At 38.8% G+C, this 23,852-nt stretch overlaps 1 protein-coding gene across 2 annotated transcripts in view; it reads right to left on the reverse strand.

Annotated features, from left to right (window-relative positions):
* Nucleotides 1–23,852, reverse strand: part of GSDMC (gasdermin C) — a 39,553-nt gene that overhangs the window by 11,838 nt on the left and 3,863 nt on the right. For both annotated transcript variants that reach the window (XM_055349224.2, XM_063709494.1), the window contains exons 2-6: nt 17,644–17,867; nt 16,377–16,560; nt 5,970–6,135; nt 2,961–3,066; nt 860–904 (exon numbers count right to left, since the gene is read on the reverse strand). In XM_055349224.2, the coding sequence (XP_055205199.2) occupies nt 860–904; nt 2,961–3,066; nt 5,970–6,135; nt 16,377–16,560; nt 17,644–17,863 (721 nt within the window). In that variant the 5' untranslated portion in view covers nt 17,864–17,867. The remainder of the gene's footprint in view (nt 1–859; nt 905–2,960; nt 3,067–5,969; nt 6,136–16,376; nt 16,561–17,643; nt 17,868–23,852) is intronic.

A 23,852-nucleotide genomic window follows, 5' to 3' on the forward strand; every position in this document is an offset into this window, starting at 1 on the left:
AAGAAAATATCAAACATATACACAATGGTATACTATTCACCCGTTAAAAAAAGGAATGAGATCCTATTATTTGCAAAAACATTCATGAAACTGGAGTTCATTATGTTAAGTGAAATAAGTCAGGAATAGAAAGACAAACATCTTATGTTTTCACTTACTTGTGGGATGTAAAAATCAAAACAGCTGAACACATAGAGATAGAAGGATGCTACCTGAGACTGGGAAGGGTGGTGGGGGGCCTGGGGGAGAGGTAGGGATGGTTAATGGGCACATTTTAAAAAGCTAGAAAGAATGAATAATACCTAGCATTTGATAGCACAACAGGGTGACTACAGTCAAAATAATTTAATTGTACACTTTTTAAAAACTAAAAGAGTATAACTGGATTGCTTAGAACATGAAGGATAAATGCTTGAGAAGATGAATACTCCATTTTCCATTATGTGATTATTACACATTGCATGCCTGTATCAAAACATCTCGGCCGGGCGCGGTGGCTCACGCCTGTAATCCCCGCACTTTGGGAGGCCGAGGCGGGCGGATCACGAGGTCAGGAGATCGAGACCATCCTGGCTAACACAGTGAAACCCCATCTCTACTAAAAATACAAAAAAATAGCCGGGCGAGGTGGCGGGCGCCTGTAGTCCCAGCTACTCGGGAGGCTGAGGCAGGAGAATGGCTTGAACCCCAGGGGGTGGAGCCTGCAGTGAGCCGAGATCGGGCCACTGCACTCCAGCCTGGACGACAGCGAGACTCCATCTCAAAAAAAAAAAAAAAATCTCATGTACCTTATAAATATATATACCTCCTATGTACTCATAAAAATAAAAAAATAAAAAGACCAGGCTTTGGAACTCACCATCTTGAAAGGTTCTCTGTTCATCATCATCTGAGATGAGAATGGCTGAATGGAAAAGAAGAACTTCCATTAGGAGAGTTGAGGTTATTCCTGCCTGAGTCTTTCCCATAGCCTGAACCTAGACCAGGGAACCCCTTATATCAAAACCACTGGGATGCCTGTTAAATCTGACCACTGGCCTCACTCTGTGCCTTCTGAATCACTTTGAAAGGTGCCCTGGAACCTGCATTTAAATAAGCAATTTAGGTAATCACTTTGCCATCCAACATTTGGAAATTACCTTGATAGAGTAAAGGAACTCAGCTCCCTTTGACCTTCACTAGGTAGGATTGCCTCTTGCTGCCCTTTTCTTACTGATCTGCCTTACTTACCACTCTCAATTTGGCATCTTCTTGGATGATTTCACATTCCGTGTAGAGAAATATGCTGAGGTCTGAAATTCACCTAACACTAGAGTGTAAGTGTTCAACAGGGGAAAGAGCCTATGAAGAAGACAAAAAGCTGTATAAGGGTTGAAAAGTGTGAACTGAATGAAGTTAGAGGAAAAGCTAACCTCACAGCAGTGACTGCAAGTCATGTTCTGACTACTAGCGGGGAGAGTGGCGCTCCTCTATGTCAGAAGCCTCACTGTAAAATGGAGATGAGATCTTCTCTCCCTAGCTGATGCAAGGAGTAGAGATACATGCCCAGCAATGTAACTGACATCAATTCATCTTCACCCTCTCCAGTTCATCAGGATCTTTCCCCTAGCTTGACAACAGGCTCAGGTCTTCACCATCTCATAAACCCCCTTCCCAAAGCTAAGTGTCCTCCTTTAGTTATCACCTCCTCCCACCTGTTTTCCCCTCACAGCCAACTTCCTTCAAGAATCAGCTACACACTGGGTCCTCACTTCCCCTCTTTGCATTCACACTTCAACCACTGTAGTTTATTCTCCAAAGAATCCACCTGGCTTCAGTCACCAATGAATATTGACCTGATTCTATCTGGATACTACCACATCATCTTCTGTAGGGTCTTCTTTTATCTGACCACATCATTTTTTGTTTGTTGTTGATGATGATGATATTTTGAAACTAGAGCTCCTTTTCTTTTCCTTCTATGTTAAAATCATCTTATCATTCACCATGACTTTTGATAGTGCCACCATCTCCTGGTGCCCTCAGCAGGACTCTCTGACCTCTCCTGAGAGTGGGAATCCCATTCTCACCCCTTCTCCTCATTAGAGAGCTGCTTTGGATATGGTCGGTCTTTCCAGAAGCCAGAGTCCTCTAACTGAAAGACTGGAGACAGTTCAGCCTCATTCTGTCTATGGTCACTGAAGGGAGGTAACTGACATCAGGATACTCCCGTGACCATGTTGCAGTGAGGATACTATAGGCAGTAGAGTGTGAGAGTGAGTGTGGGAGAAGGAGGAGCTGAGCTCAATCTGTATTAGAATGAGCTCTAGCTGGGACTCAGCATTTGGGAAGGGAGAAAACAAGGACTCTGAGAGCCAGTTGTGTTCCCAGCACTCCCCGTCACACCTAGGTATGCAACTGACACAGATGCTTCTGCCCACATGGAGTCTAAACCCAAAGTGTGTGTGGTCAGGAACTGTGCATTTTGAGGCTGATGAAAGAGGGAAAGATGTAGATAAAATTCGGGCTTATGTTCTTAGGACATCGTGTCTGCAGTTTTGTTTGTGATTGTGATGTAGTTACCTCATAGGACCTTAATGTGGGGTTATGGGTAACCTTGGGTAAGCCTCTGTGGCTGATGAGTTGCTGAGGGTACTTAAATGAATAAGGATGGTCAGGATTAGGGTTGGAATTTGCCCAATGCTAACAACACTCCAAGATGAACAAGTTGGATTATTTTCCATGTACGAGACTGTCTGTATCTGTCAATAGCAGCATTTCACCCAGGCCATGCTTGGAGGTGCCTCTGTGTGGTGAGATGGGTGTGTGCCCTGGACAGTAAGAAATGTGCATGCTTCTCCTTGGATATCGGCAGAGCAGCAAAGGTTGCATACTATGGTTATTTTCCTCTCATTTCTCTCTTAGGAGAAGCAGACACCCCCTCCACTGCCATCTGCCTTGCTGAGCTCTGCTGCTCCCACCTTTCTCCTTGATAACCAGCTGCTTTCTCTTATAAGCCATCACCATGCCTTTCTGCAGAGTCAGCGCCTTCTTCTTCACTCTGAGACTCTCTCCTTGGCCTTGACCCTGGGGAGAGAAACCAGACAATACGGTATTAAATGTATGTAATTTTAAAGGTCAGATGGCTCTAGAAAGCTCATTAGGAAAAACACCAGCATTCCCTGCTCTCATCCTCCCTACTGCTGACTTCTGATTTCCAATCACTGCTCTTTCTTCCTTATTTCATCCTGTGCTCATCTTCCCATTTTTCAATTTCATGTTGATATTGCAATGTTTTTATTTCTTTCCAGATTTAACTATTTATTCTCTCTTTTTGATTATGTTGAATTTGTTTTCCTTCTCTTTCATCATTCCTTATTTCCCTTCTCCCATCTTCCTAAAATATTAACATCCCAATGTTTAAGTTAATATTCACTGTTTATGCTTGGGGAAAACTGCTTTTCCCCACTCCCGATCTTTCCTTTATCAGTTAACCTGATGTCCCTTTGCCTTGTCCGTCTCTTTACTCATTCTCTCCAGAGGAGATGGGGGACACGTTTTTTTTGAGACCTTGTACATCTAAAGACATTTTTATTGTACCTCTCACACTTGATTGATATTTTGACTGGCCATAGAATTCTTGGCTGGAATTCTCTGGAATATGACTTCATTTCCCTTTTAGAAATATTTATGGTTGTCTTTTTGAGGTAAGTGTTCTGAAAATTCACAGTTATGTTTTATGGGGTGGATCTATGTTGACTCAAGAAACCATGCCTTCAGTGGACACTTTCATTCTGGAAACACATTCTTTGGGTCTCAGAATCTTTCTTGTATTTCCTCCTGAAAGATTTTCCACATTGCATTATGTCTTTGTTCTCCCCTTCTGGAACTCGTATTATTCAGGAGTAGTTAAATCTCCTCAACTGATCCTCAAGTTTTGTTTTGTTTTAATTGAGACAGTGTCTCATTCTGTCACCCAGGCTGGAATGCAGTGGCACAATCATGGCTCACAACAGCCACAACTTCCCAGGCTCAAGCAATTCTCCCACCTCAGCCTCCCAAGTAGCTGGAACTACAGGCATGCACCACCGCACCTGGCTAATTTTTTGTTTATATTTTGTAGAGACAAAGTCTCACTATGTTGCCCAGGCTGGTTTTGAACTCCTGAGCTCAAGCAATCCACCTGCATGAGACTCCCAAAGTGCTAGGATTACAGGCATGAGCCACTGTGCCTAGCCTCCAAATTTTTTTAATGAATATTCTCCTGTCTTTTTGCTTACTTTTTCCTGGAAATTTCTTCGATTTTGCTTTTTGACTCTTCTATTTAAGAAAAAGAATAATAAATTTCTACTACTCTATTTTTAATTTCTAAGAGCTATAAATACCCTTTTTGCAAAGCATTATTCTTTCATGAAAATAAAATATTATCTCTTAAAGAGGATCAAGTATTTCTTACCTTCCTATGTTGTTTTTGTTTCCTCTAATTTCCTAATTTCAAAGTGTTTTTGTTTTGGGTTTTAGGCTTTCCTCAAGTGTCTGTGATTTTTTTTTCTGTTTTGTTAACGAGTGAAGCATGAAAGCTGTTAAATGTGCATAGGCAGGGCATGTTGAGTAGATGTTTCACTTTGGGGCAACCAGGCAGGGATTAAACTATCTCTTTGGAGTCTCCAGTTGTTGGGGTTTTTTTAGTTATTTCTTTTGTACTGGTTAATTTTCTTAGGAAATAATTCTTCAATCTCCTGCCTAGGCTGTGTGTTGTAGGGGTAGAAAGGGTAGAGACGTGATGCCTGGAGCTGAATGGGGAAAGGGGCTCAATGTCCCCACTCTCAATGAGGACTTGCACTTATTTTCCTTTTCCATTATGGCTTCTCACTCCCACCCTTCACTGTAACTAGTCTCCCTAAATCTAGAACCCACAGGGAATAAGTTTTCCAGAAGGTCTTCTGCCAGAGTGGGTGAGGGTAGGTGCCTGGCTATGCAGAGGTGGGAAGGGATTTGGGCTCTGAGTGTTCCTTATAAAAATTCCCTGAAGTGATTATTACACATTGTATGGCTGTATCAAAATATCTCATGTACCCCATGAATGTATACATCTACTATATACCCACAAACATTTTTTTAAAAATTAAAAAGATTTCCAGTCGATATTCTTACTTTCAGCCCCACCTACCCCCTATCTTCAGAGGTAGCTAGTGCCTCCGATTCCTGAACCTTTTGGGGTTCTTGTTTCTAGACTTTCTTCCCTGCTGCAGGTGGGGGTCTACTATTCCTCCTTTCCAGGGTCTGTTACCATTTGTCCACTTTTTAGCAGTAACTCATTGGCATCAGGAAACTTAGTACACATATCGGGTTTCTTCTTTAGTTTTTAAAGCTCTTAAGTAAAGACAAATTATACAGACATATTGTAAAAGCACATTATAACACATATAAACTTTATAAGCCCTTGACCCATACTTAATCTGAATAGTTGATACATGAATTTATTTATATTAAAAAATATTATACTTGGTTACTGTGAATGACTCATATCAGTCACATGTGCTTGAAGATACTCTGATCTCACTCCTTGAAATATTTCTTATCAGGTTACCTTAGAGTTTAAAGTACTTTAACAACCGGGGTTTGGTGTTAGTGGTCCCTCATTTCTTCCAGCCATAAAACTAGACTGTATATAACACAGTGGCCACTCATTTGAATTCTGCAGAATTTATCATTTACCCAAAGCAAAACACAATACTAAATAATTAAATATATTTCTGATTTTGTCAATACTGTATGACCCCGTATAGTAAAACACTGTAACGGAGGATATTAGAATATACTCTCAGATCAGAAGTCAGGATACATTGACATGTAAGAAGTGGGAAATAATGACTCCATCCCTTGTAATCCCTGGAAATAGAGTCCAGAGCCCCCTAGGAAATGAAGCTTGGCTGCCAGGACTGGCTGTATTTTTTGAATTTCAATCCCACTTCAGGACAACTTTATACCTTGCCATAGGTAATCCAAAGAGCAATTTTCCCTAAAATATTCACACTACTGCTATCGTACAGCACAGTATTGTTGATCAGTTCAACAGCCTCTGTCACCACATACAGGTTGTCCCCTCTCCTCCGGCACTCTTTCAGAAATGATGGCTCTGGATCCAACAGTTTCCTGGGGATTTAAGGAAGGAGGACAAGAGTCAGAGTGGGAAAGTGATGCCTTTTCAGGTTACTCTGGGTGCCCTTCTGCCCAACACCTGGGAGGGGTTCAATGGCTTTGGACCCTGACAGGTAAGTCACCCATGGGTGGTAGGGCAGCAGAATGTTTTATCTGACATACAGGATAGAGGAGATCCCATTGATGGTGGTTCGGGTGTGAGAGTATATGTACCATATTGTTAAAGGCATCTGCATTTTACTAAGTTATACTGGTCCTGTTAAGGGGTAACTTATAGAATTTTAGCACTAGGGTCTCTCAGAAAAAAAAAGGGCTAGAAGCAGACAGGTCCAGATGATTGAGAACAGTCTTTAGGAGGTCCTGTTGTCAAAGCTGGGTATTCACACCGAACGTGTCAATTAGCACAATCAGGGTGGGCTGGGGAGCAGATAGATAAAGTGGAATGAAGCAGGGAAGACTCTGGATGATTTCATGACCATTACGGATTTACTGTCCTTGGTGGGTGGATTGGTAGGGCTGACTTGATGATGTATTTTCCAGGGATATATGAATGGTTTGAAGTACTGAAGGTAGATTTCATTTCTATTTCAGTTCTTTCTGAAGCTCAACCTTGATTCTACTCAAGGCACCCATGGAGTCAGTGTCCTAGATAACAGTCATGTGGAATATTGAGGTATTCTTAATTGGCTTTTCAGTAGAGAAGGTTACTGCGCACACTATATTAGGTTTTGTCATTGCTGTCTTCTTACCATGTCCTTAGATGCTATGTTATGTGACATCTACTTATCTTCCAAGCTTCATGTTATATCTCCTTTATCTTGGTTGTCTAAGCTTCCGACTCACTGACCATGCCCCTTATCCTGAAAACACCAAGCTTGGTGTTTCACCCTTCATTAGAGGGTAAGCGTAAGAGTTTTACTTTGACAGCATCACCCCTCCCCCAGGCGCCACCACAACATGAATGGAGTTCCCCTGGGCCGATGATCTCTTCAACGGGAAAAAGAGAGCCAAAGTAGATAACCAGCTTCAAACAGCGTTCCAAAGCGCATCCTAGGAGGTCCAGCTCTGTCCCATGTCACAGAGAACATTGAGGGCATCGGCAGGACTAAACCACCTGGGGTCACCTAGAAGCAAAGAAGTGGTCAAGACTTCAGCAATCACTGCATGGATCTTGGCAGTGACACTACATTCCTACTAGCAGTGGCACCCGATCAGGGAGACCAGCCAGCAGCTTGCCTGCCTGCAGACCCAAGCCAACAAATTTGTCTGGCCAGGAAGTATGGTAGGCAGATTCTGTCTGGCTTGCATCCTTAACCAGTGGTATAGCCTCCCTGTGGAGGTCAGCCTCAGAGCCCAACCTAAGTTCCTTGTGAGACAGGAAAGCCAGCCAGCAATCCTGCCTAACTGTGGAGCACAGCCTCTGGCCGCAACTGACCAAGGATCCTCCACAACAACTCTGCCCAGCCTCAGGGCCAAGCCTAAGACTTTGCCCAAATAGGGAGGCCAGCCAGCAACCACACCTAACTGCAGAGCACAGCCTCTGGCCTGGCCTGACCAGGAAGTCCAAACAGTGACCCTTTCCAAACTCAGAGCCCAGCCCCAGGCCCCACTCAAGCAGAAAGTAAAGCTGGTGACTCTGCCTAACTGTGGAGCATAGTCTGTTACCCTGCCTCACGAAGGAGCCTGATCAAGAACCCAACACAACCTTGAAGCTCTGCCTGCAACCACACCCAAATGTGGGACACAGGCTACAAACCCAGCCAATCTGGGAGTTCACAGTGACCCTGACTGACCATGGAGCAAACTGAGTAGCCCTACCTGGATCAAGTTCCCAGCCAGTGACCCAGCACAAACACACAGTTCAGCCTGTGTCCCTACCCAAACATGGAGCCCAGCCTGTGGCCTGCCCAACTACTAAGCACAGCCTGAGACCACCACCAATTACAAAACCTAGTCTGTGGCTCCATCTGAATATGGCATTCAGCCAGCATCACACCCAGTCAGGGAGCACTTCATGGGCCCCTACCCAACCAGGGAAAATTTCAGAGCCCAGCCTGAAGCCCTGCCCAATTATATACCCTAAACAACAGTACCACAAGGAGCACAGGCTGCAACAACATCTGACAAGAGGTGATTGTGGGGTCCAGCCCGTGGTCCTACTTGACCACAAAGTCAGTCAAAATCCCCACCCTATGAAGGAGCCCAGCCAGTAGCCCCGCCTGAATGCAGAGCCCAGCCAACAGCTCATCCTGATCATAGAACCCAGCCAGTGGTCCAGCCCGACCGTGGAGCACAGCCAGCAGTTCTACCTCAGAGTACGGGCAGTGGCCGCATCAACTAGAGAGTGTGAGCAGCAAGCCACACTTATTCATGAACACTAACAGCCAATCCATCTAGAACCAAAGGTTGGACTGACTGGTGAAGGTCTATCTCTACTGATATGAACCTGTTAAAGCTAGAAGAGGTGGCTGCTGCCTCAAAAGCACAAAAAGAAATGCAAGATACAAGGATTATGAGGTATTAGGAAAATGTTATACCACCAAAGGAAACTAATAAAGCTCCAATGACTGACTCTAAAGAAATGGGAGATCTATAAACAAACTGACAAAGAATTCAGAAGTTCAATGAACTACAAGAAAATACAGATAGACAACTAAACAAAATTAAGAAAACGATACACAAAATTAGTTCCACAAAGAAATAGAAACCATTTTTTAAAAATCCTGCAGATAAAGAATACAGTAACTAAACTGAAAAAAGTTTAGGAAAGTTTCAACAGCAGATTCAATCAAGCAAAAGGAAGAATTAGTGGACTCAAAGACAGTTTGAAATTAACCAGTCAAAGGGATAAAAAGAAAACAGAATGCAGAGTGAAAAAAGATATATGGCACTTATGGGACACCATCAAGTGAAACAAAAAAATATTCTCCAGAAACATAAGAGAGTGAGAAAGAGATAAAAAGCTTATTTGTAGAAATAATGACAGCCAGGGCCAGTGGCTCATACCTATAATCCCAGCACTTTGGGAGACCAAGGTTGGAGGATCACTTGTGTCCAGGAGTTCAAAACCAGTCTGAGAATAATATTGAGACCACATCTCTCCAAAAAATAAAAATTTAAGCAGGTTGGTGGCACACACGTGTAGTCCTAGTTACTCAGGAAGCTGAGGTGGGAGAATCACTTCAGCCCAGGAGGTAGAGGCTGCAGTGAGCCAGGATCTTCCACTGCACTCCAGCCTGAGTGACAGAGCAAGACCCTGTCACAAAGGAGAGGAGAGGAGAGGAGAGGAGAGGAAAAAATGGAAACTCCCAAATTTTGAGAGAGAAGTGGGCATCAAAATTTGTGACACTAAAAATTTCCCAAATAGGTTGAACCCAAAAGGGTCTACACCAAGACACATTATAATTAAATTATCAAAAGTCAAAGATAAAGAGAAAATATTGAGAGTAACAAGAGAAAAGCTACTCATTACATACAGGGGAGTATCTAAGAGACAATCAGCAAATTTCTTAGGAGAAATCTGGCTAAGAAAGGATGATATATTCAAGATACTGAAAGAAAAAAAAACTGTCTTAGTCTGTTTTCTGTTGCTATAAGAGAATATGACAGACTGGCTAAATTATATATAACTGAAGTTTATTTGGCTCATGATTCTGGAGGCTGGGAAGTCCTCAGAGCATGGCACCAGCATTTGGTGAATGTCATCTCATGGAAGATGGTGAAAAGCAGAAGCAAACACACAAGACAAAGAGAATACAAGGGCTGAACTTCACCCTTTTGTCAAGAGCCCACTCCCACAAAAACTACCCAACTCCCACGATAATGATATTAATCCATTCATGAGGGCAGAGCACTTATGGCCCAATCACCTCTTAAAAGCCCCACCTCTTAATACTGTTACAGTGGCAATTAAATTTCATTAGGAGTTTTGGAGGGGACATTCAAACCACAGAAACTGCCAAACAAGAATAAAAAACTCAGTTGTCCTTCAGAGATAAAAGAGAGATAAAGACTTTCCCAAACAAAAGCTGAGGAAGTTCACCACTAGATCTGCCTTACAAGAAATGCAAAAGGGAGTTCTTCAAGTTGAAATGAAAATGTGTTAATTAACAACGTAAAACCCATTAATGTGTAAAATTCATCAGTAAAGGAAAATATATAATCAGAGTCAGAATTCTGTAATATTCTAAATGTGGTATATAAATGATTTTCAACTCTGGTATAAAAATGTTTTACGTATATTAAAAATAACTGTATAATAATTTCTTATTAGATATACAATATAAAAATATGTGAATCTTAATATCAATAACCTAAAATATCAATGAGGGGAAGAAGTAAAGGTATAATGCTTTTTACGCAATCAAAATTAAGCTGAAGGCCAGGCACAGTGACTCATGCCTATAATCTCAGCACTTTGGGAGTCCAAGGCAGGCAGACTACTTGAGGCCAGGAGTTCAAGACCAGCCTGGCTAATATGGCAAAACCCTGTCTCTACTAAAAATACAAAAAATTTACCAGTTGTGGTGGCACACACCTATAGTCCCACGTACTTGGGAGGCTGAGGCATGAGAATTGCTTAAACCTAGGAGGCAGAGGTTGCAGTTAGCTGAGACTGTGCCACTGCACTCCAGCCTAGGCAACAGAGTAAGACTGTCTCAAAAATGTCCCAAATAGGTTGAAACCCTCAAAAAAAATTAATCCCCCCAAAATTAAGTTGTTATCAGCATAAAATAGGATATTATAAGATATTTTATGTAAGCCTCATTGTAACTACAAAGGAAAAACCTGTATTAGATACGCAAAACATTAAGAGAAAGGAATCAATCATACTACCACAAAAAGTAATCAAATCACAAAGGAAGATGGCAGGTGAGAAAGAAGGAAAGAAAAAACTATAAAAGTCATAAAACAATTAAAATGACAATAGCAAGTACTTACCTATCAATAATTATATTAAATGTAAACAGATTAAATTTTCCAAACTAAAGACAGAGTGGATAATATATATAAGAAAGCAAGATCCAATGACTTGCTGCCTAAAAGAGATTCATGTTAGCTTTAAGGACACACAGGCTGAAAGGAAAGAGATGGAAAAAGAAATTCTAATGCACAAGATGACCAAAAAAGAACAAGGGTGGCCATGCTTACACAGACACACACGCAGACACATATTTTATATATATATGTATATGTATATATTTATATATATGTATATGTATATATTTATATATGTATATGTATATATTTATATATGTATATGTATATATTTATATATATGTATATGTATATATTTATATATGTATATGTATATATTTATATATGTATATGTATATATTTATATATATGTATATATTTATATATGTATATGTATATATTTATATATATACATATATGTCAGATAAAATGGACTTAAGTCAAAATTGTAACAAGATAGAAGAATGCCATTATATAATGATACTACTATAAATATGCACCAAACATCAGAGCACATAAATATATAAATCAAATATTAACATAACTGAAAGGAGAAATAAACAGCAATACAAAATTAGTAAGAGACTTTAATACCCACTCTTACTAATGGCCACGTCCCCCAGAAAAAAAAAATCAATGCAGAAATATAAGACTTGAAAAACATTATAAACCGAATGAACCTAACAGACATATACAGGACATTCCATCTAACAGCAGCAGAATACAAATTCTTCTCCAGAGCACATGGAACATTCTCCAAGATAGATCATATGTTAGGCCACAAAACAAGTCTTAACAAATTTAAGAAGACGGAAATTATTTCAAGTATCTTTTCCAATAACAATGACACAAAACTAGAAACAATAACAAGGAATTTCAGAAAATTCACAAATATGTGGAAATTAAACTGAACAACCAGTGGGTCAAAGAAGAAATCAAAAGCGAATTCAAAAAATATCTGAGACAAACAAAAATGAAAACACAACATACCAAAACTTATGGGATACAACAAAAGCAGTTCTAAGAGGAAAGTTTATAAACACCTACATTAAGAAAATAAAAATTCAAATCAACAACCTAACTTTATACCTTAAAGAACTAGAAAAGAAGAACAGGCCAGGCGCAGTGGCTCACACCTGTAATCCCAGCACTTTAGGAGGCCAAGGCGGGCAGATCACGAGGTCAGGAGATCGAGACCATCCTGGCTAACATGGTGAAACTCCGTCTCTACTAAAAATACAAAAAATTCGGGCATGGTGGCAGGCGCCTGTAGTCCCAGCTGCTCGGGAGGCTTAGGCAGGAGAATGGCATGAACCCGGGAGGCGGAGCATGCAGTGAGCGGAGATCGCGCCACTGCACTCCAGCCTGGGCGACAGAGCGAGACTCCGTCCCAAAAAAAAAAAAAAAAAAAAAGATTAGAGCAGAATAAATTAAATGGAAAATAGAAAAACAATAGAAAAGAAAAGGTAATAAAACTGAGGGGTTTTTTGAAAAAAATTAAAAATTGACAAACCCTTAGCTAGACAAACCAAGAAAAAAGAACTCCAATAAATAAAATTATAGTTAAAAGGAGACATTACAAATGATGCCACAGAAATAAAAAAGATCATGAGAGCCTATTATCTATAATTAAATACCAACAAACTGGGGTAGATAAGAGAAATGGATAAATTCCTAGAAACATATGATCTATTGAGATTGAGTCATGAAGAAATAGAAAATATAAACATATCATTAACAAGTAAGGTGATTAAATCAGTAATCAAAAAAGCTCTGAAAAAACATGCCCATGACCAAATGCTTTCACTGGTGAATTCTGCTAAACATTTAAAGAAGGTTAATATCAATCCTGCTCAAACCAAAAAATTGAAGAGGAAAGCATAATTCAAACTCATTGTGCAAGGCCAGCATTACTCTAATACCAAAGCCAGATAAGGACATTACAAGAAAAGAAAATTACAGGCCAATATATCTGATAAACATAGATGCACAAGTCCTTAACAAAATTTTAGCAAACCAAATTTAACAGCACATTAAAAGGAACATACACCACAATCAGTGGAATTTATACCTGGAATGAAAGGATAGTTCAACATTTGCAAACCAATAAATATAATACACCATATTAACATAATCAAGGACAAAAACCATACAATCATCTCAGTAGATGCAGAAAAAACATTTGATGAAATTCATCATCCTTTCATGATAAAACTCTCAGCAAATTAGATATAGAAGAAATGTACCTTAACATAATGAAGGCTATACATGGTCATAATAAAGTCCACAGCTAACATTATGCTCAATGTTGAAAAGCTGAAAGCTTTTCCTTTAAAATAAGGAACAAAACAAGAATGTCCACCCTCACCACTTCTATTCAGTATGGCACTGGAAATGCTTGCCAGTGAAATTAGGGAAAAATAAATTAATAAAAGGAGCCTAATAGGAAAGAAAGAAGTAAAATTGCCTCTGTTTACAGATGACACTATCTTATACATCGAAAATCCTAAAAACTTCATTTAAAAAATGTTAGAATTAATAAATAAATGCAGTCAAGTTGCTGGATACAAAATCAACATTAAAAATCAGTTGTATTTCTATAAATTAACAATGAACTATCTTTAAAAATCAATGTATAGGCCGGGCATGGTGGCTCTCACCTGTAATTCCAGTTCTTTGGGAGGCTGAGGCAGGTGGATCACCTGAGGTCAGGAGTTCGAGACCAGCCTGGTCAATATGGCAAAACCCCGTCTCTACTAAAAATACAAAACATTAGCCGGGCATTGTGGCGGGTGCCTGTAATCCCAGCTACTTGGGAGGCTGAGGCAGGAGAATTGCTTGAACCTGGGAGGCAGAGGTTGCAGTGAGCTGAGATCACGACATTGTACTCCAGCCTGGGAGACACAGCGAGACTCTGTCTCAAAAAAAAAAAAAAAAAAAAAAAAAAAAAAAAAAAAAAGTCCGTTTATAATAGCATCAAAAATAATAAAATACTTGTGAATACATTTCACCAAGGAGGCGAAAGATCTATATACTGAAAAACTACAAAATTCATGAAAGAAATTAAAGAAGACAAAAATAAACAGCAAAATATTTGTGCTCATGGATAAGAAGAATTAATATTATTAAAATGTCATACTACTCAAAGCAATTTACAGATTCAATGCAATTCTTATCAAAATACCAATGACAATCTTCACAGAAATAGAAAAAATAATCTTAAAACTCTTATGGAAAGACCCAGAATAGCTAAAGCAATCTCAAGAAAGAACAAAGCTAGACACCCTATACTTCCTGATTTCAAAGTATATTACAAAGCTATAGAAGTTAAAACTTATGGCACTTGCATAAAAACAGACATATAAACTAGTGGAATCAAGTAGAGGGCCAAGAAATAAACTCATATGTGTATGATCAACTAATATCTGACAAGCGTGACAAGAATAGACAGTGAGATAAAGGATAGTGTCTTCAAAAAATGGTGTTGAGAATACTGGATACTCACATGCAAAAGACTGAAACTAGCTCCTTACTTTATACACAAAGATCAACTCAAAGTAGATTAGAAACCTGAATATAAGACCTGGAACCTTAAAACATTTTTAGAAGAAAATACAGGGGGAAAGGTCCTCAAGATTGGTTATGGCAACAATTTGTTTGATATGACACCAAAAGCAACAGCAGCAAAAAAAAAAAAAAAGAAAAGAAAAGAAAAAATAAGTGTTACTCTAGCAAACAAAAGTTTCTGCACAGCAAAGGAAACAATCAACAGAGTGAAAATGCAACCTACAGAATGGTCAAAAATATTTGCAAACCATATGCCTGATAAAGGGTTAATATCTAAAATATATAAGGAACTCATACGGCTAAATTGCAAAATCAAAAACAAAAACAAAAATCTTGATTTAAAAAATGGGCAAAGGACCTAAATATATATTTTCTCCAAAAAAAGACATACAAATAAGCTAACAGGCACATGAAACTGTGCTCAAAATTACTTATCAGGGACATACAAATCAAAACCACAATGAGACATAATTTCGCATCTGTTTGGATGGCTTTTAACAAAAAGATCAGTGTTGGCAAAGATGTGAATTAAAGGAAATACTTGTATGCTATTAGTGGGAATGTAATTGATATAGCCATATGGAAAACAGTATGTTGGTTCTTCAAAAAACTAAAACTAGAACTACCATATGATCCAGCAATCTCATTTCTAGGCATACAGCCAAAGAAAACTAAATCGGTAGCTCAAAGACATATCTGCACTTCCATGTTCATTGCAGCATTATTCACAGAAACCAAGACACCAAAACAACCTAAGTGCCTGTCAACAGATGAATGGAAAAAGAAATTGTGGTATGTGTATACAACGGAATATTATTCAGCCATAAAAAAGAAAGAAACCCTGTATTTGCAACAACATGGATAAACCTTGATGGCATTATGCTAAATAAAAGTCAAACAGAGAAATACAAATACTGTATAATCTCACATATATGTGGAACCTAAAAAAGTCAAACTTATAGAAACAAAATAAAATGGTGGTTAGCAGGGGTTAGGAAGTCAGGGAAATGGGGCACGTTGGTCAAAGGGAACACAGACTATAATTAACAATACTACATTGTGTATCTGAAATTTGCCAAGAGAGTAGATATTAAACATTCTCACCACAAAAAAATGATAACTAGGTAAAGTAATAGATATGTTAACTGACTTTATTGTGGTCTTTTCACAATATATACATACATCAAATCATCACATTGTACACCTTAAATTCACACAATTTTATTTGTCAATTATATCTCAATACAGCTGAAAAAAATAAAAATAAATCCCAAGACAGCAATGTACATGTTATTTAAATAAACAGCTTTAGAGTCTTTGTCTCACTTAAATTAATACTTTGTTAATTTATTTTTTATTGCTTATTTTCTTACTCCCTGCCCATCCCTTGTCTCCACTAAATGTAAGCTGCTTTATGACAGGTGTTTACATCTGTCTTGTTTTCATTGTATCTCCAACATATAACAACATAGTAGTGGGTAGTTACTGCTCTAATAAGTATTTGTTAGGTAATTAATAGCTATTACTTGAGTAAAGGGAGGTATGAATACTCAAGAAGAGTAGCAACATCTGGGATGTCATCATCTTGATTTTCATCTCTACAACAAGACTTGCTAGATGTATTTTTGTGTTCAAGGAAAACACCCCCTGGGATACTGATGATCCATCCCCTTCCTCTCCCATGGCCTCACCTTTTTTGAAAGTCTTCCAGGTTTGGTGATGGGATGGTAACAATTTGAAACTCGAGGGAGCATCCATGGTCCACAGAGGCCTCCCCTGACACACTCACTTCTATACCAACATTCACACCCATGTCAGCCTTATGCTTCTGGATCATAATGTCACTGAAGTGGAACGGTCCTGTCACAACAGTTTCTGGGGAAAGAAAAGATGACCATAGGTTTAGCCAAGAATTCATTCAAGAATTCAAAGGTTTAGCCAAGAACAGCTGGTGTGCAAAATGAAATAACAAAGACCTATTTTGCCCCAATCCTCCCACTCACTTAAACTCTGTTGAAAACTAATCAATTAATGTTTGAATGTAAATTACTACAGATGGAAAATATTCAAATGTTTAAATGGGCATTGTGTGACAGAGATAAAATCTGCACCCTGAGAAATAGTGGTGTCAAATGTACAGTGTCTAGAAGACCCTGGGATCATCCTTTCAGGCACACTGTCTCCTCTGCAGCAGGCACAGCACCCAGCAGCAGAGGGCAGCACACAGGGGCAGAAAACGTTTGGGATGTGGAGCCAGGCAGACCTGGGTTTGGATCCCAGTTCTACTAGTTCCCAGGGACATAACTGTTTTTTTGTTTGGTTTTTGCTGTTGTTGTTGTTGTTGTTGTTTTTGTTGTTGTTGTTGTTTTGAGACAGTCTCACTCTGTCATCCAGGCTGGAGTGCATTGGTGCAATCTCAGCTCACTGCAACCTCCGCCTTCTGGGCTCAAGCAATTATTGAGCCTCAGCCTCCCGAGTAGCTGGGACTACAAGAGTGCACCACCCATGCCTGGATAATTTTTTTTTTTTTTTGTATTTTTAATAGAGACAGGGTTTCAGCATGTTGGCCAGACTGATCTCGAACTCCTGGCCTCAAGTGATCTGCCTGCCTCGGTCTCCCAAAGCGCTGGGATTATAGGCATGAGCCACAGTGCCCAGCCCCCAGGTACATAACTTTGAACAGATAATTTTATAACCTTCTATTTACTCTTATGTAAAATGGGGATAATATCCTCACCTCATGAGCCTGATACAAATATTAAATGACCTAATGAATGCCTACATCCAGATAATTAGTAGGATTCTCAATTTGTCTTCGTTTCTTGCCCCTTGCCTATAGGCAAGGCTAATCCTGAGAGCTCCTTTCTGGGTGCTCAGTTATCTTTGGATGGTGGGCCATCTTTTTCTGACCACACATGTTTTTCACCCCTCACCTCCTTGGCCTCTGGCTGACAATACCTGGGACTGAAGAACTTGGCTCCAGGATGTCATTGAGGGAGAATTCAACTGGAACATAGTCAGATTGTTCCCAAAATGATGAACGAGAATCCTTCTTCTTTCGTAATATAACAAACTGACGTAATTTGGTGGCACTCAATAGGTATTTGACAGGTGTCAGGTCTTTGCTTCCAATCTCTTTGACCAAATTTTTGCTAATGCGTTCCAACATGGAGGGCATGTTGCTAGGAGGAGATGAAAGGAGAGCATCAGTTGGGAGGGGAAGAAAATGGTTAAACTCTCACCAATTATTGATATTTCCCCTAAAGGAAAAGATCTACATATGAGATTAGCAGGTCTTTACTTAAAATAGTGACTAGATTATAACTTTCTCAACTTTGAGTTCATTTTTTTGTTGTTTTTGAGACAGGGTCTTGCCATGTTGCCCAGACTGGTCTTGAACTCTTGGGCTCAAGTGATTCTCCGCCTCAGCCTACCTAGCATCTGGGATTATAGGCACACACCATCACACCTGGCTTCCAACTTTGGAATTCTTAAGACAATTTGGGCTTCTGACAGGCACTGCTGTAAAATTCATTGCCCCTTATTGTTGGAGTAGGAAAGCCTGGGTATCTCCTCACCTCTAACCCAGGGATACTCTATGTACAGTGTCTAGAAGACCCCTGGGATCATCCTTTCAGGCACACTGTCTCCTCTGCAGCAGGCACAGCACCCAGCAGCAGAGGGCAGCACACAGGGGCAGAAAACGTTTGGGATGTGGAGCTAGGCAGACCTGGGTTTGGATCCCAGTTCTACTAGTTCCCAGGGACATAACTGTTTTTTTGTTTGGTTTTTGCTGTTGTTGTTGTTGTTGTTGTTGTTTTTGTTGTTGTTGTTGTTTTGAGACAGTCTCACTCTGTCATCCAGGCTGGAGTGCATTGGTGCAATCTCAGCTCACTGCAACCTCCGCCTTCTGGGCGGAAGGAATAACAGGAAGAAGGAAGGGCTCAATACTGTCATCAGCTAAAGGGCCAGAGGGAAGGCGGGGCTTATGTTAAGATGATATGAGTAGTGGTAGAGAATATGTTGGTGTTTGCAGTTTTACAGAGAAAGCCACACTGAGAAGTGACATTTGAACAATAATGTAGAGGAGGCAGGGTATAAACAATGAACATTATGTGGAGAAAAGAATTCCAGGTACAGAAATCAGCAAGTGCAAAGATTTGGAGGCAATGCATGCCTGGAATATGTGAGGTGGAAAGGAAAGAAGATGAGGTCAGAAGAAAGTGAGGGCAAGTTGGTGAAGGCCCAAGATTGCAGTGTTGGCTGCATATACGTCTTCTTCATTCAATAAATGGTGCTGGGATACCTGGCTAGCCATATGCAGAAGAGTGAAAATGGACCATTTCCTTACACCATATACAAAAATCAATTCAAGACGAATAAAAGACTGAAATGTAAAACCCGAAACTATAAAAATAAAACACTAGAAGACAATCTAGGCAATACCATTCTGGACATAGGAACTGGCAAAGATTTCATGATGATGCCAAAAGCAATCGCAATAAAAGCAAAAATTGATAAATGAGATCTAATTAAACTTAAGAGCTTCTGCACAGCAAAAGAAGCTATGAACAGAGTGAACAGGTAACCTACAGAATGGGAGAAAATTTTTGCAAACTATGAATCTGACAAAGGTCTAATATCCAGCATCTATAAGGAACTTGAGCCAATTTACAAGAAAAAAAAACATTAAGAAGTGGGCAAACGACATGAAGAGGCACCTTTCAAAAGAAGACATACATGTGGCCAACAATCGTATAAAAAAAAAAGCTCAACATCACTGATCATTAGAGAAATACAAATCAAAACCACAATGAGATATCATCTCACACAAGTCTGAATAGCTATTATTAAAAAGTCAAAAAATAACAGATGCTGGCAAGGTTGTGGAGAAAAAGGAATGCTTATACACTGTTGATGGGAATGTAAATTAGTTCAACCACTGTGAAAAACAGTTTGGTGATTCCTCAAAGTCCTAAAGACAGAAATACCATCTGACCCAGCAAGCTCATTACTGGGTATATACCCAAAGGAATAGATATCATTTTATAATGAAGACACATGCATGCATATGTTCATTGCAGCACTATTCACAATAGCAAAGACATGGAATAAACCTAAATGCCCATCAACTGTGGACTAGATAAAGAAAACGCGGTACATATACCTCATGGAATACTATGTAGCCAAAAAAAGAACAAGATCAAGAACAGCTCCCAATGGAGCTGGCAGCCATTACACTTAGTAAACTAACACAGAAACAGAAAACCAAATACCACATGTTTTCACTTATAAGTGGGAGCTAAATGATGAGAACACATAGACTCATGGAGGGGACCAACACACACTGGGGCCTACTGGAAGGTAGAGCATGGAGGGTGGGAGGAGGGAGATGATCAGGAAAAATAACGAATGATTACTAGGCTTAATACCTGGGTGATAAAATAATTTATACAACAAACTCCCATGACACAAGTTTACCTATATAACAAACCTACACATGTACCCCTGAACTTAAAATAAAAGTATAAAAAAGAAAATATACATATAATTTAAAAAAAGAAAGAAAATGTAAGTCACTAGTCCAGGAAGCCTATAAGGAAAATTATTTTTAAATTCTGCAATAAAATGTAATTTTGAATTTAAAAAAAGACGATTCAGGAAAACATCACCTTACCAAAGGGACTAAGTAAGCCACCAGGGACCAATCCCAGAGAGACAGAAATATGTAATCATTCAAACAAAGAATTCAAAATAGCTGTTTTGAGAACACTTAAAGGAATTCAAGATAACACATAAAAGGAATTCAGAATTCTATCACATAAATTTTTTAAGGAAATTGAAATAATTAAAAAGAAGCAGAAATTCTGGAGTTGAAAAATACATTGACCTACAGAAGAATGCATCAGCATCTCTTAATAACAGAATTGATCAAACAGAAGGAAGAATTAGTGATCTTGAAAGCAGGCTATTTGAAAATATACAGTCAAAGGAGACAAAAGAAAAAAGAATGAAGCATGCTACAAGATGTAGAAAATAGCCTCAAAAGGGAAATAGAAAATAGCCTTAGAAGGGCAAATCTAGGAGTTACTGGCCTTAAAGAGAAGATTGAGAAACGGATAGGTGTAGAAAGTTTATGCAAAGGGAGAACTTCCCAAAGCTAGAGTAAGATACCAATATTCAGGTACAAGGTACAAGAAGGTAATAGAACACCCAGCAGATTTAACCCGAAGAAGACCACTTCAGGCATTTGATAATCAAACTCCCAAATATCAAGTATAAAGTAAGAATCCTAAAGTGGCAAAAGAAAAGAAAAAATAACAAACAATAAAATTCCAATACGTCTTGTAGCAGACTTTTCACTGGAAACCTTACAGGCCAAGAGACAGTGGCATGACATATTTAATGTGCTGAAGGGAAAAAAACTTTTACCCTAGAATAATATATCTGGCAAAAAAAATATGCTTCAAGGATGAAGGAGAAATAAAGACCTTCCCAAACAAAAACTGAGAGATTTCATCAACGCCAAACCTGTCTTACAAGAAATACTAAAGGGAGTTGTTCGATCTGAAAGAAAATAATGTTAATGAGCAAGAAGAAATCATCTGAAGGTACAAAACTCAATGGTAGTAGGAAGCACACAGAAAAACACAGAATATTATAACACTGTAATTGTGGTGTGTAAACTACTCTTACCTTAAGTAGAAAGGCCAAACGATAAACCAATCAAAAGCAACTACAACTTTCAAGACATAGTACCACAGGACATAAAGACAAACAACAAACAGATAAAAAGCAGGAGACAAAGTTAGAGTGTAGAGTTTTTATTAGTTTTCTGTTTGTGTTTGTTTGTTTATGCAATCACTGTTAAGTTGTCATCTATTTAAAATAATGAGCTTTAAGATAGCATTTGCAAGCCTCATAGTAATTTCAAATCTAAAAACATACAATGAATAAGCAAAAAATGAAAAGCAAGAAATTGAAATATACCATCAGTGAAGATTACCTTCACTGAAAGGAAGAAGATAAAGAAGAAACAGAAGATCACAAAACAACCAGAAAACAAAAACTAAAATAGCAAAAGTACTCACTTATTAGTAATAACATTAAATGTAAATGAACCAAACTGTCCAATCTAAAGACATAGAGTGGTTGAATTAATTAAAAAAACAAGACCCAATGATCTGTTACCTACAAGAAACACACTTCTCCTATAAAGATACACATGGAATAAAAACACAGGAATGGAAAATATATTTGTGCCAATGAACACCAAAAAAGAGCAGGAATAGCTATACTTGTATCAGACAAAATAGATTTAGATTCAGATTAGAGCTAAAGAGATAGACCCCAATGCAATAATAGCTAGAGACTTCAGGCCAGACGCGATGGCTCACGCCTGCAATCCCAGCACTTTTAGAGGCCAAGACGGGCGGATCACGAGGTCAGGAGATCAAGACCATCCTGGCTAACACGGTGAAACCCTGTCTCTATTAAAAATACAAAAAAATTAGCCAGGCGTGGTGGCGGGCGCCTGTAGTCCCAGCTACTCAGGAGGCTGAGGCAGGAGAATGGCGTGAACCCTGGAGGTGGAGCTTGCAGTGGGCCGAACGGAGATCGCGCCACTGCACTCCAGCCTGGGTGACAGAGCGAGACTCCGTCTCAAAAAAAAAAAAAATAGCTAGAGACTTCAACATCTCACTTTCAGCACTGGACAGATCTCCCAGACAGAAAATCAACAAGGAAACTTTGGACTCAATCTGTACTATAGAACAAATGAACCTAATAGGTATTTACAGAACATTTTATCCAATGGATGCAGAATACACGTTTTTCTCCTCATCACATGGATCATTCTCAAGCGTAGACCATATTTTAGGTCACAGAACCAGTCTTAAAACACTCAAAAAGTTGAAATAATATAACGTATCTTCTCTGAACAAAATGGAATAAAACTATAAATCAATAACAAGAGCAATTTTATAAATTATACAAACACATGGAAATTAAACAATATGCTCCTGAATGACCAATGGGTCAATGAAGAAATTGATGAGGAAATTGAAACATTTCTTGAAACAAATGATAATGCAAACATACCAAAACCCATGGGATACAGCAAAAGCAGTACAAAGAGGGAAATTTATAGCTATAAGTGTCTACATCAAAACAGAAGAAAAACTTCAAATAAATAACCTAATGATGCATTTTAAAGAACTAGAAAACCAAGAGCAGCCCAAACCCAAAATTAGCAGAAAATAATAAACAATAATGATCAGAGCAGAAATAAATGAAGTTAAAATTAAGAAAACAATACAAAAGATGAATGAAATGAAAGTTGCTTTGTTGAAAAGATAAACAAAATAGAGAAATCTTTAGCCAGACTAAGAAAAAAGAGAGAAGGCCCAAATAAATAAAATCACAGATGAAAAAGAAAACATTACAACTGATATTGCAGGAATTCAAAGGATTATTGGCAGCTACTATGAGCAACTATACACCAATAAATTGGAAAATCTAGAGGAAATGGATAAATTCCCAGAAACATACAACCTACCAAGATTGAAACTTGAAGAAATCCAAAACCTGTACAGATCAATAACAAGTAATGAGATCAAGGCTGTAATAAAAAGTCTCCCAGTAAATAAAAGCCTGGGACCCAGTGAATTCAATGCTGAATTCTACCAAACATTTAAAGAAGAACTAATGCCAATCCTATTCAAACTATTTTTAAAAATAGACAAAGAGGGAGTACTTCCAAACTCATTCTATGAGGCCAATATTACCCTAATAAAAAACAGGACAAAGAAACTTAAAAAAAAAAACTATGAGCCAATATTTCTGATGAATATTGATGGAAACATCCTCGACAAAATACTAGGAAACCAAATTCAACAATACATTAAAAATATCATTTATCATGACCAAGTGGGATTTATCCCAGGGATGCAAGGATGGTACAACATGCACAAATCAATCAATGTGATACATTATAGCAACAAAATGAAGGACAAAAACCACGTGATCATTTCCATTAATGCTGAAAAAGCACTTGATAAAACTCAATATCCCTTGATGATAAAACCCCTCAAAAAACTGGGTATAGAAGGAACATAACTCAACATAATAAAAAGCCATATATTACAGACTCACTCAATGGGGGAAAA

The sequence above is a fragment of the Gorilla gorilla genome, chromosome 7, assembly GCF_029281585.2.
Source record: "Gorilla gorilla gorilla isolate KB3781 chromosome 7, NHGRI_mGorGor1-v2.1_pri, whole genome shotgun sequence".
Lineage (NCBI taxonomy): Eukaryota > Metazoa > Chordata > Mammalia > Primates > Hominidae > Gorilla > Gorilla gorilla.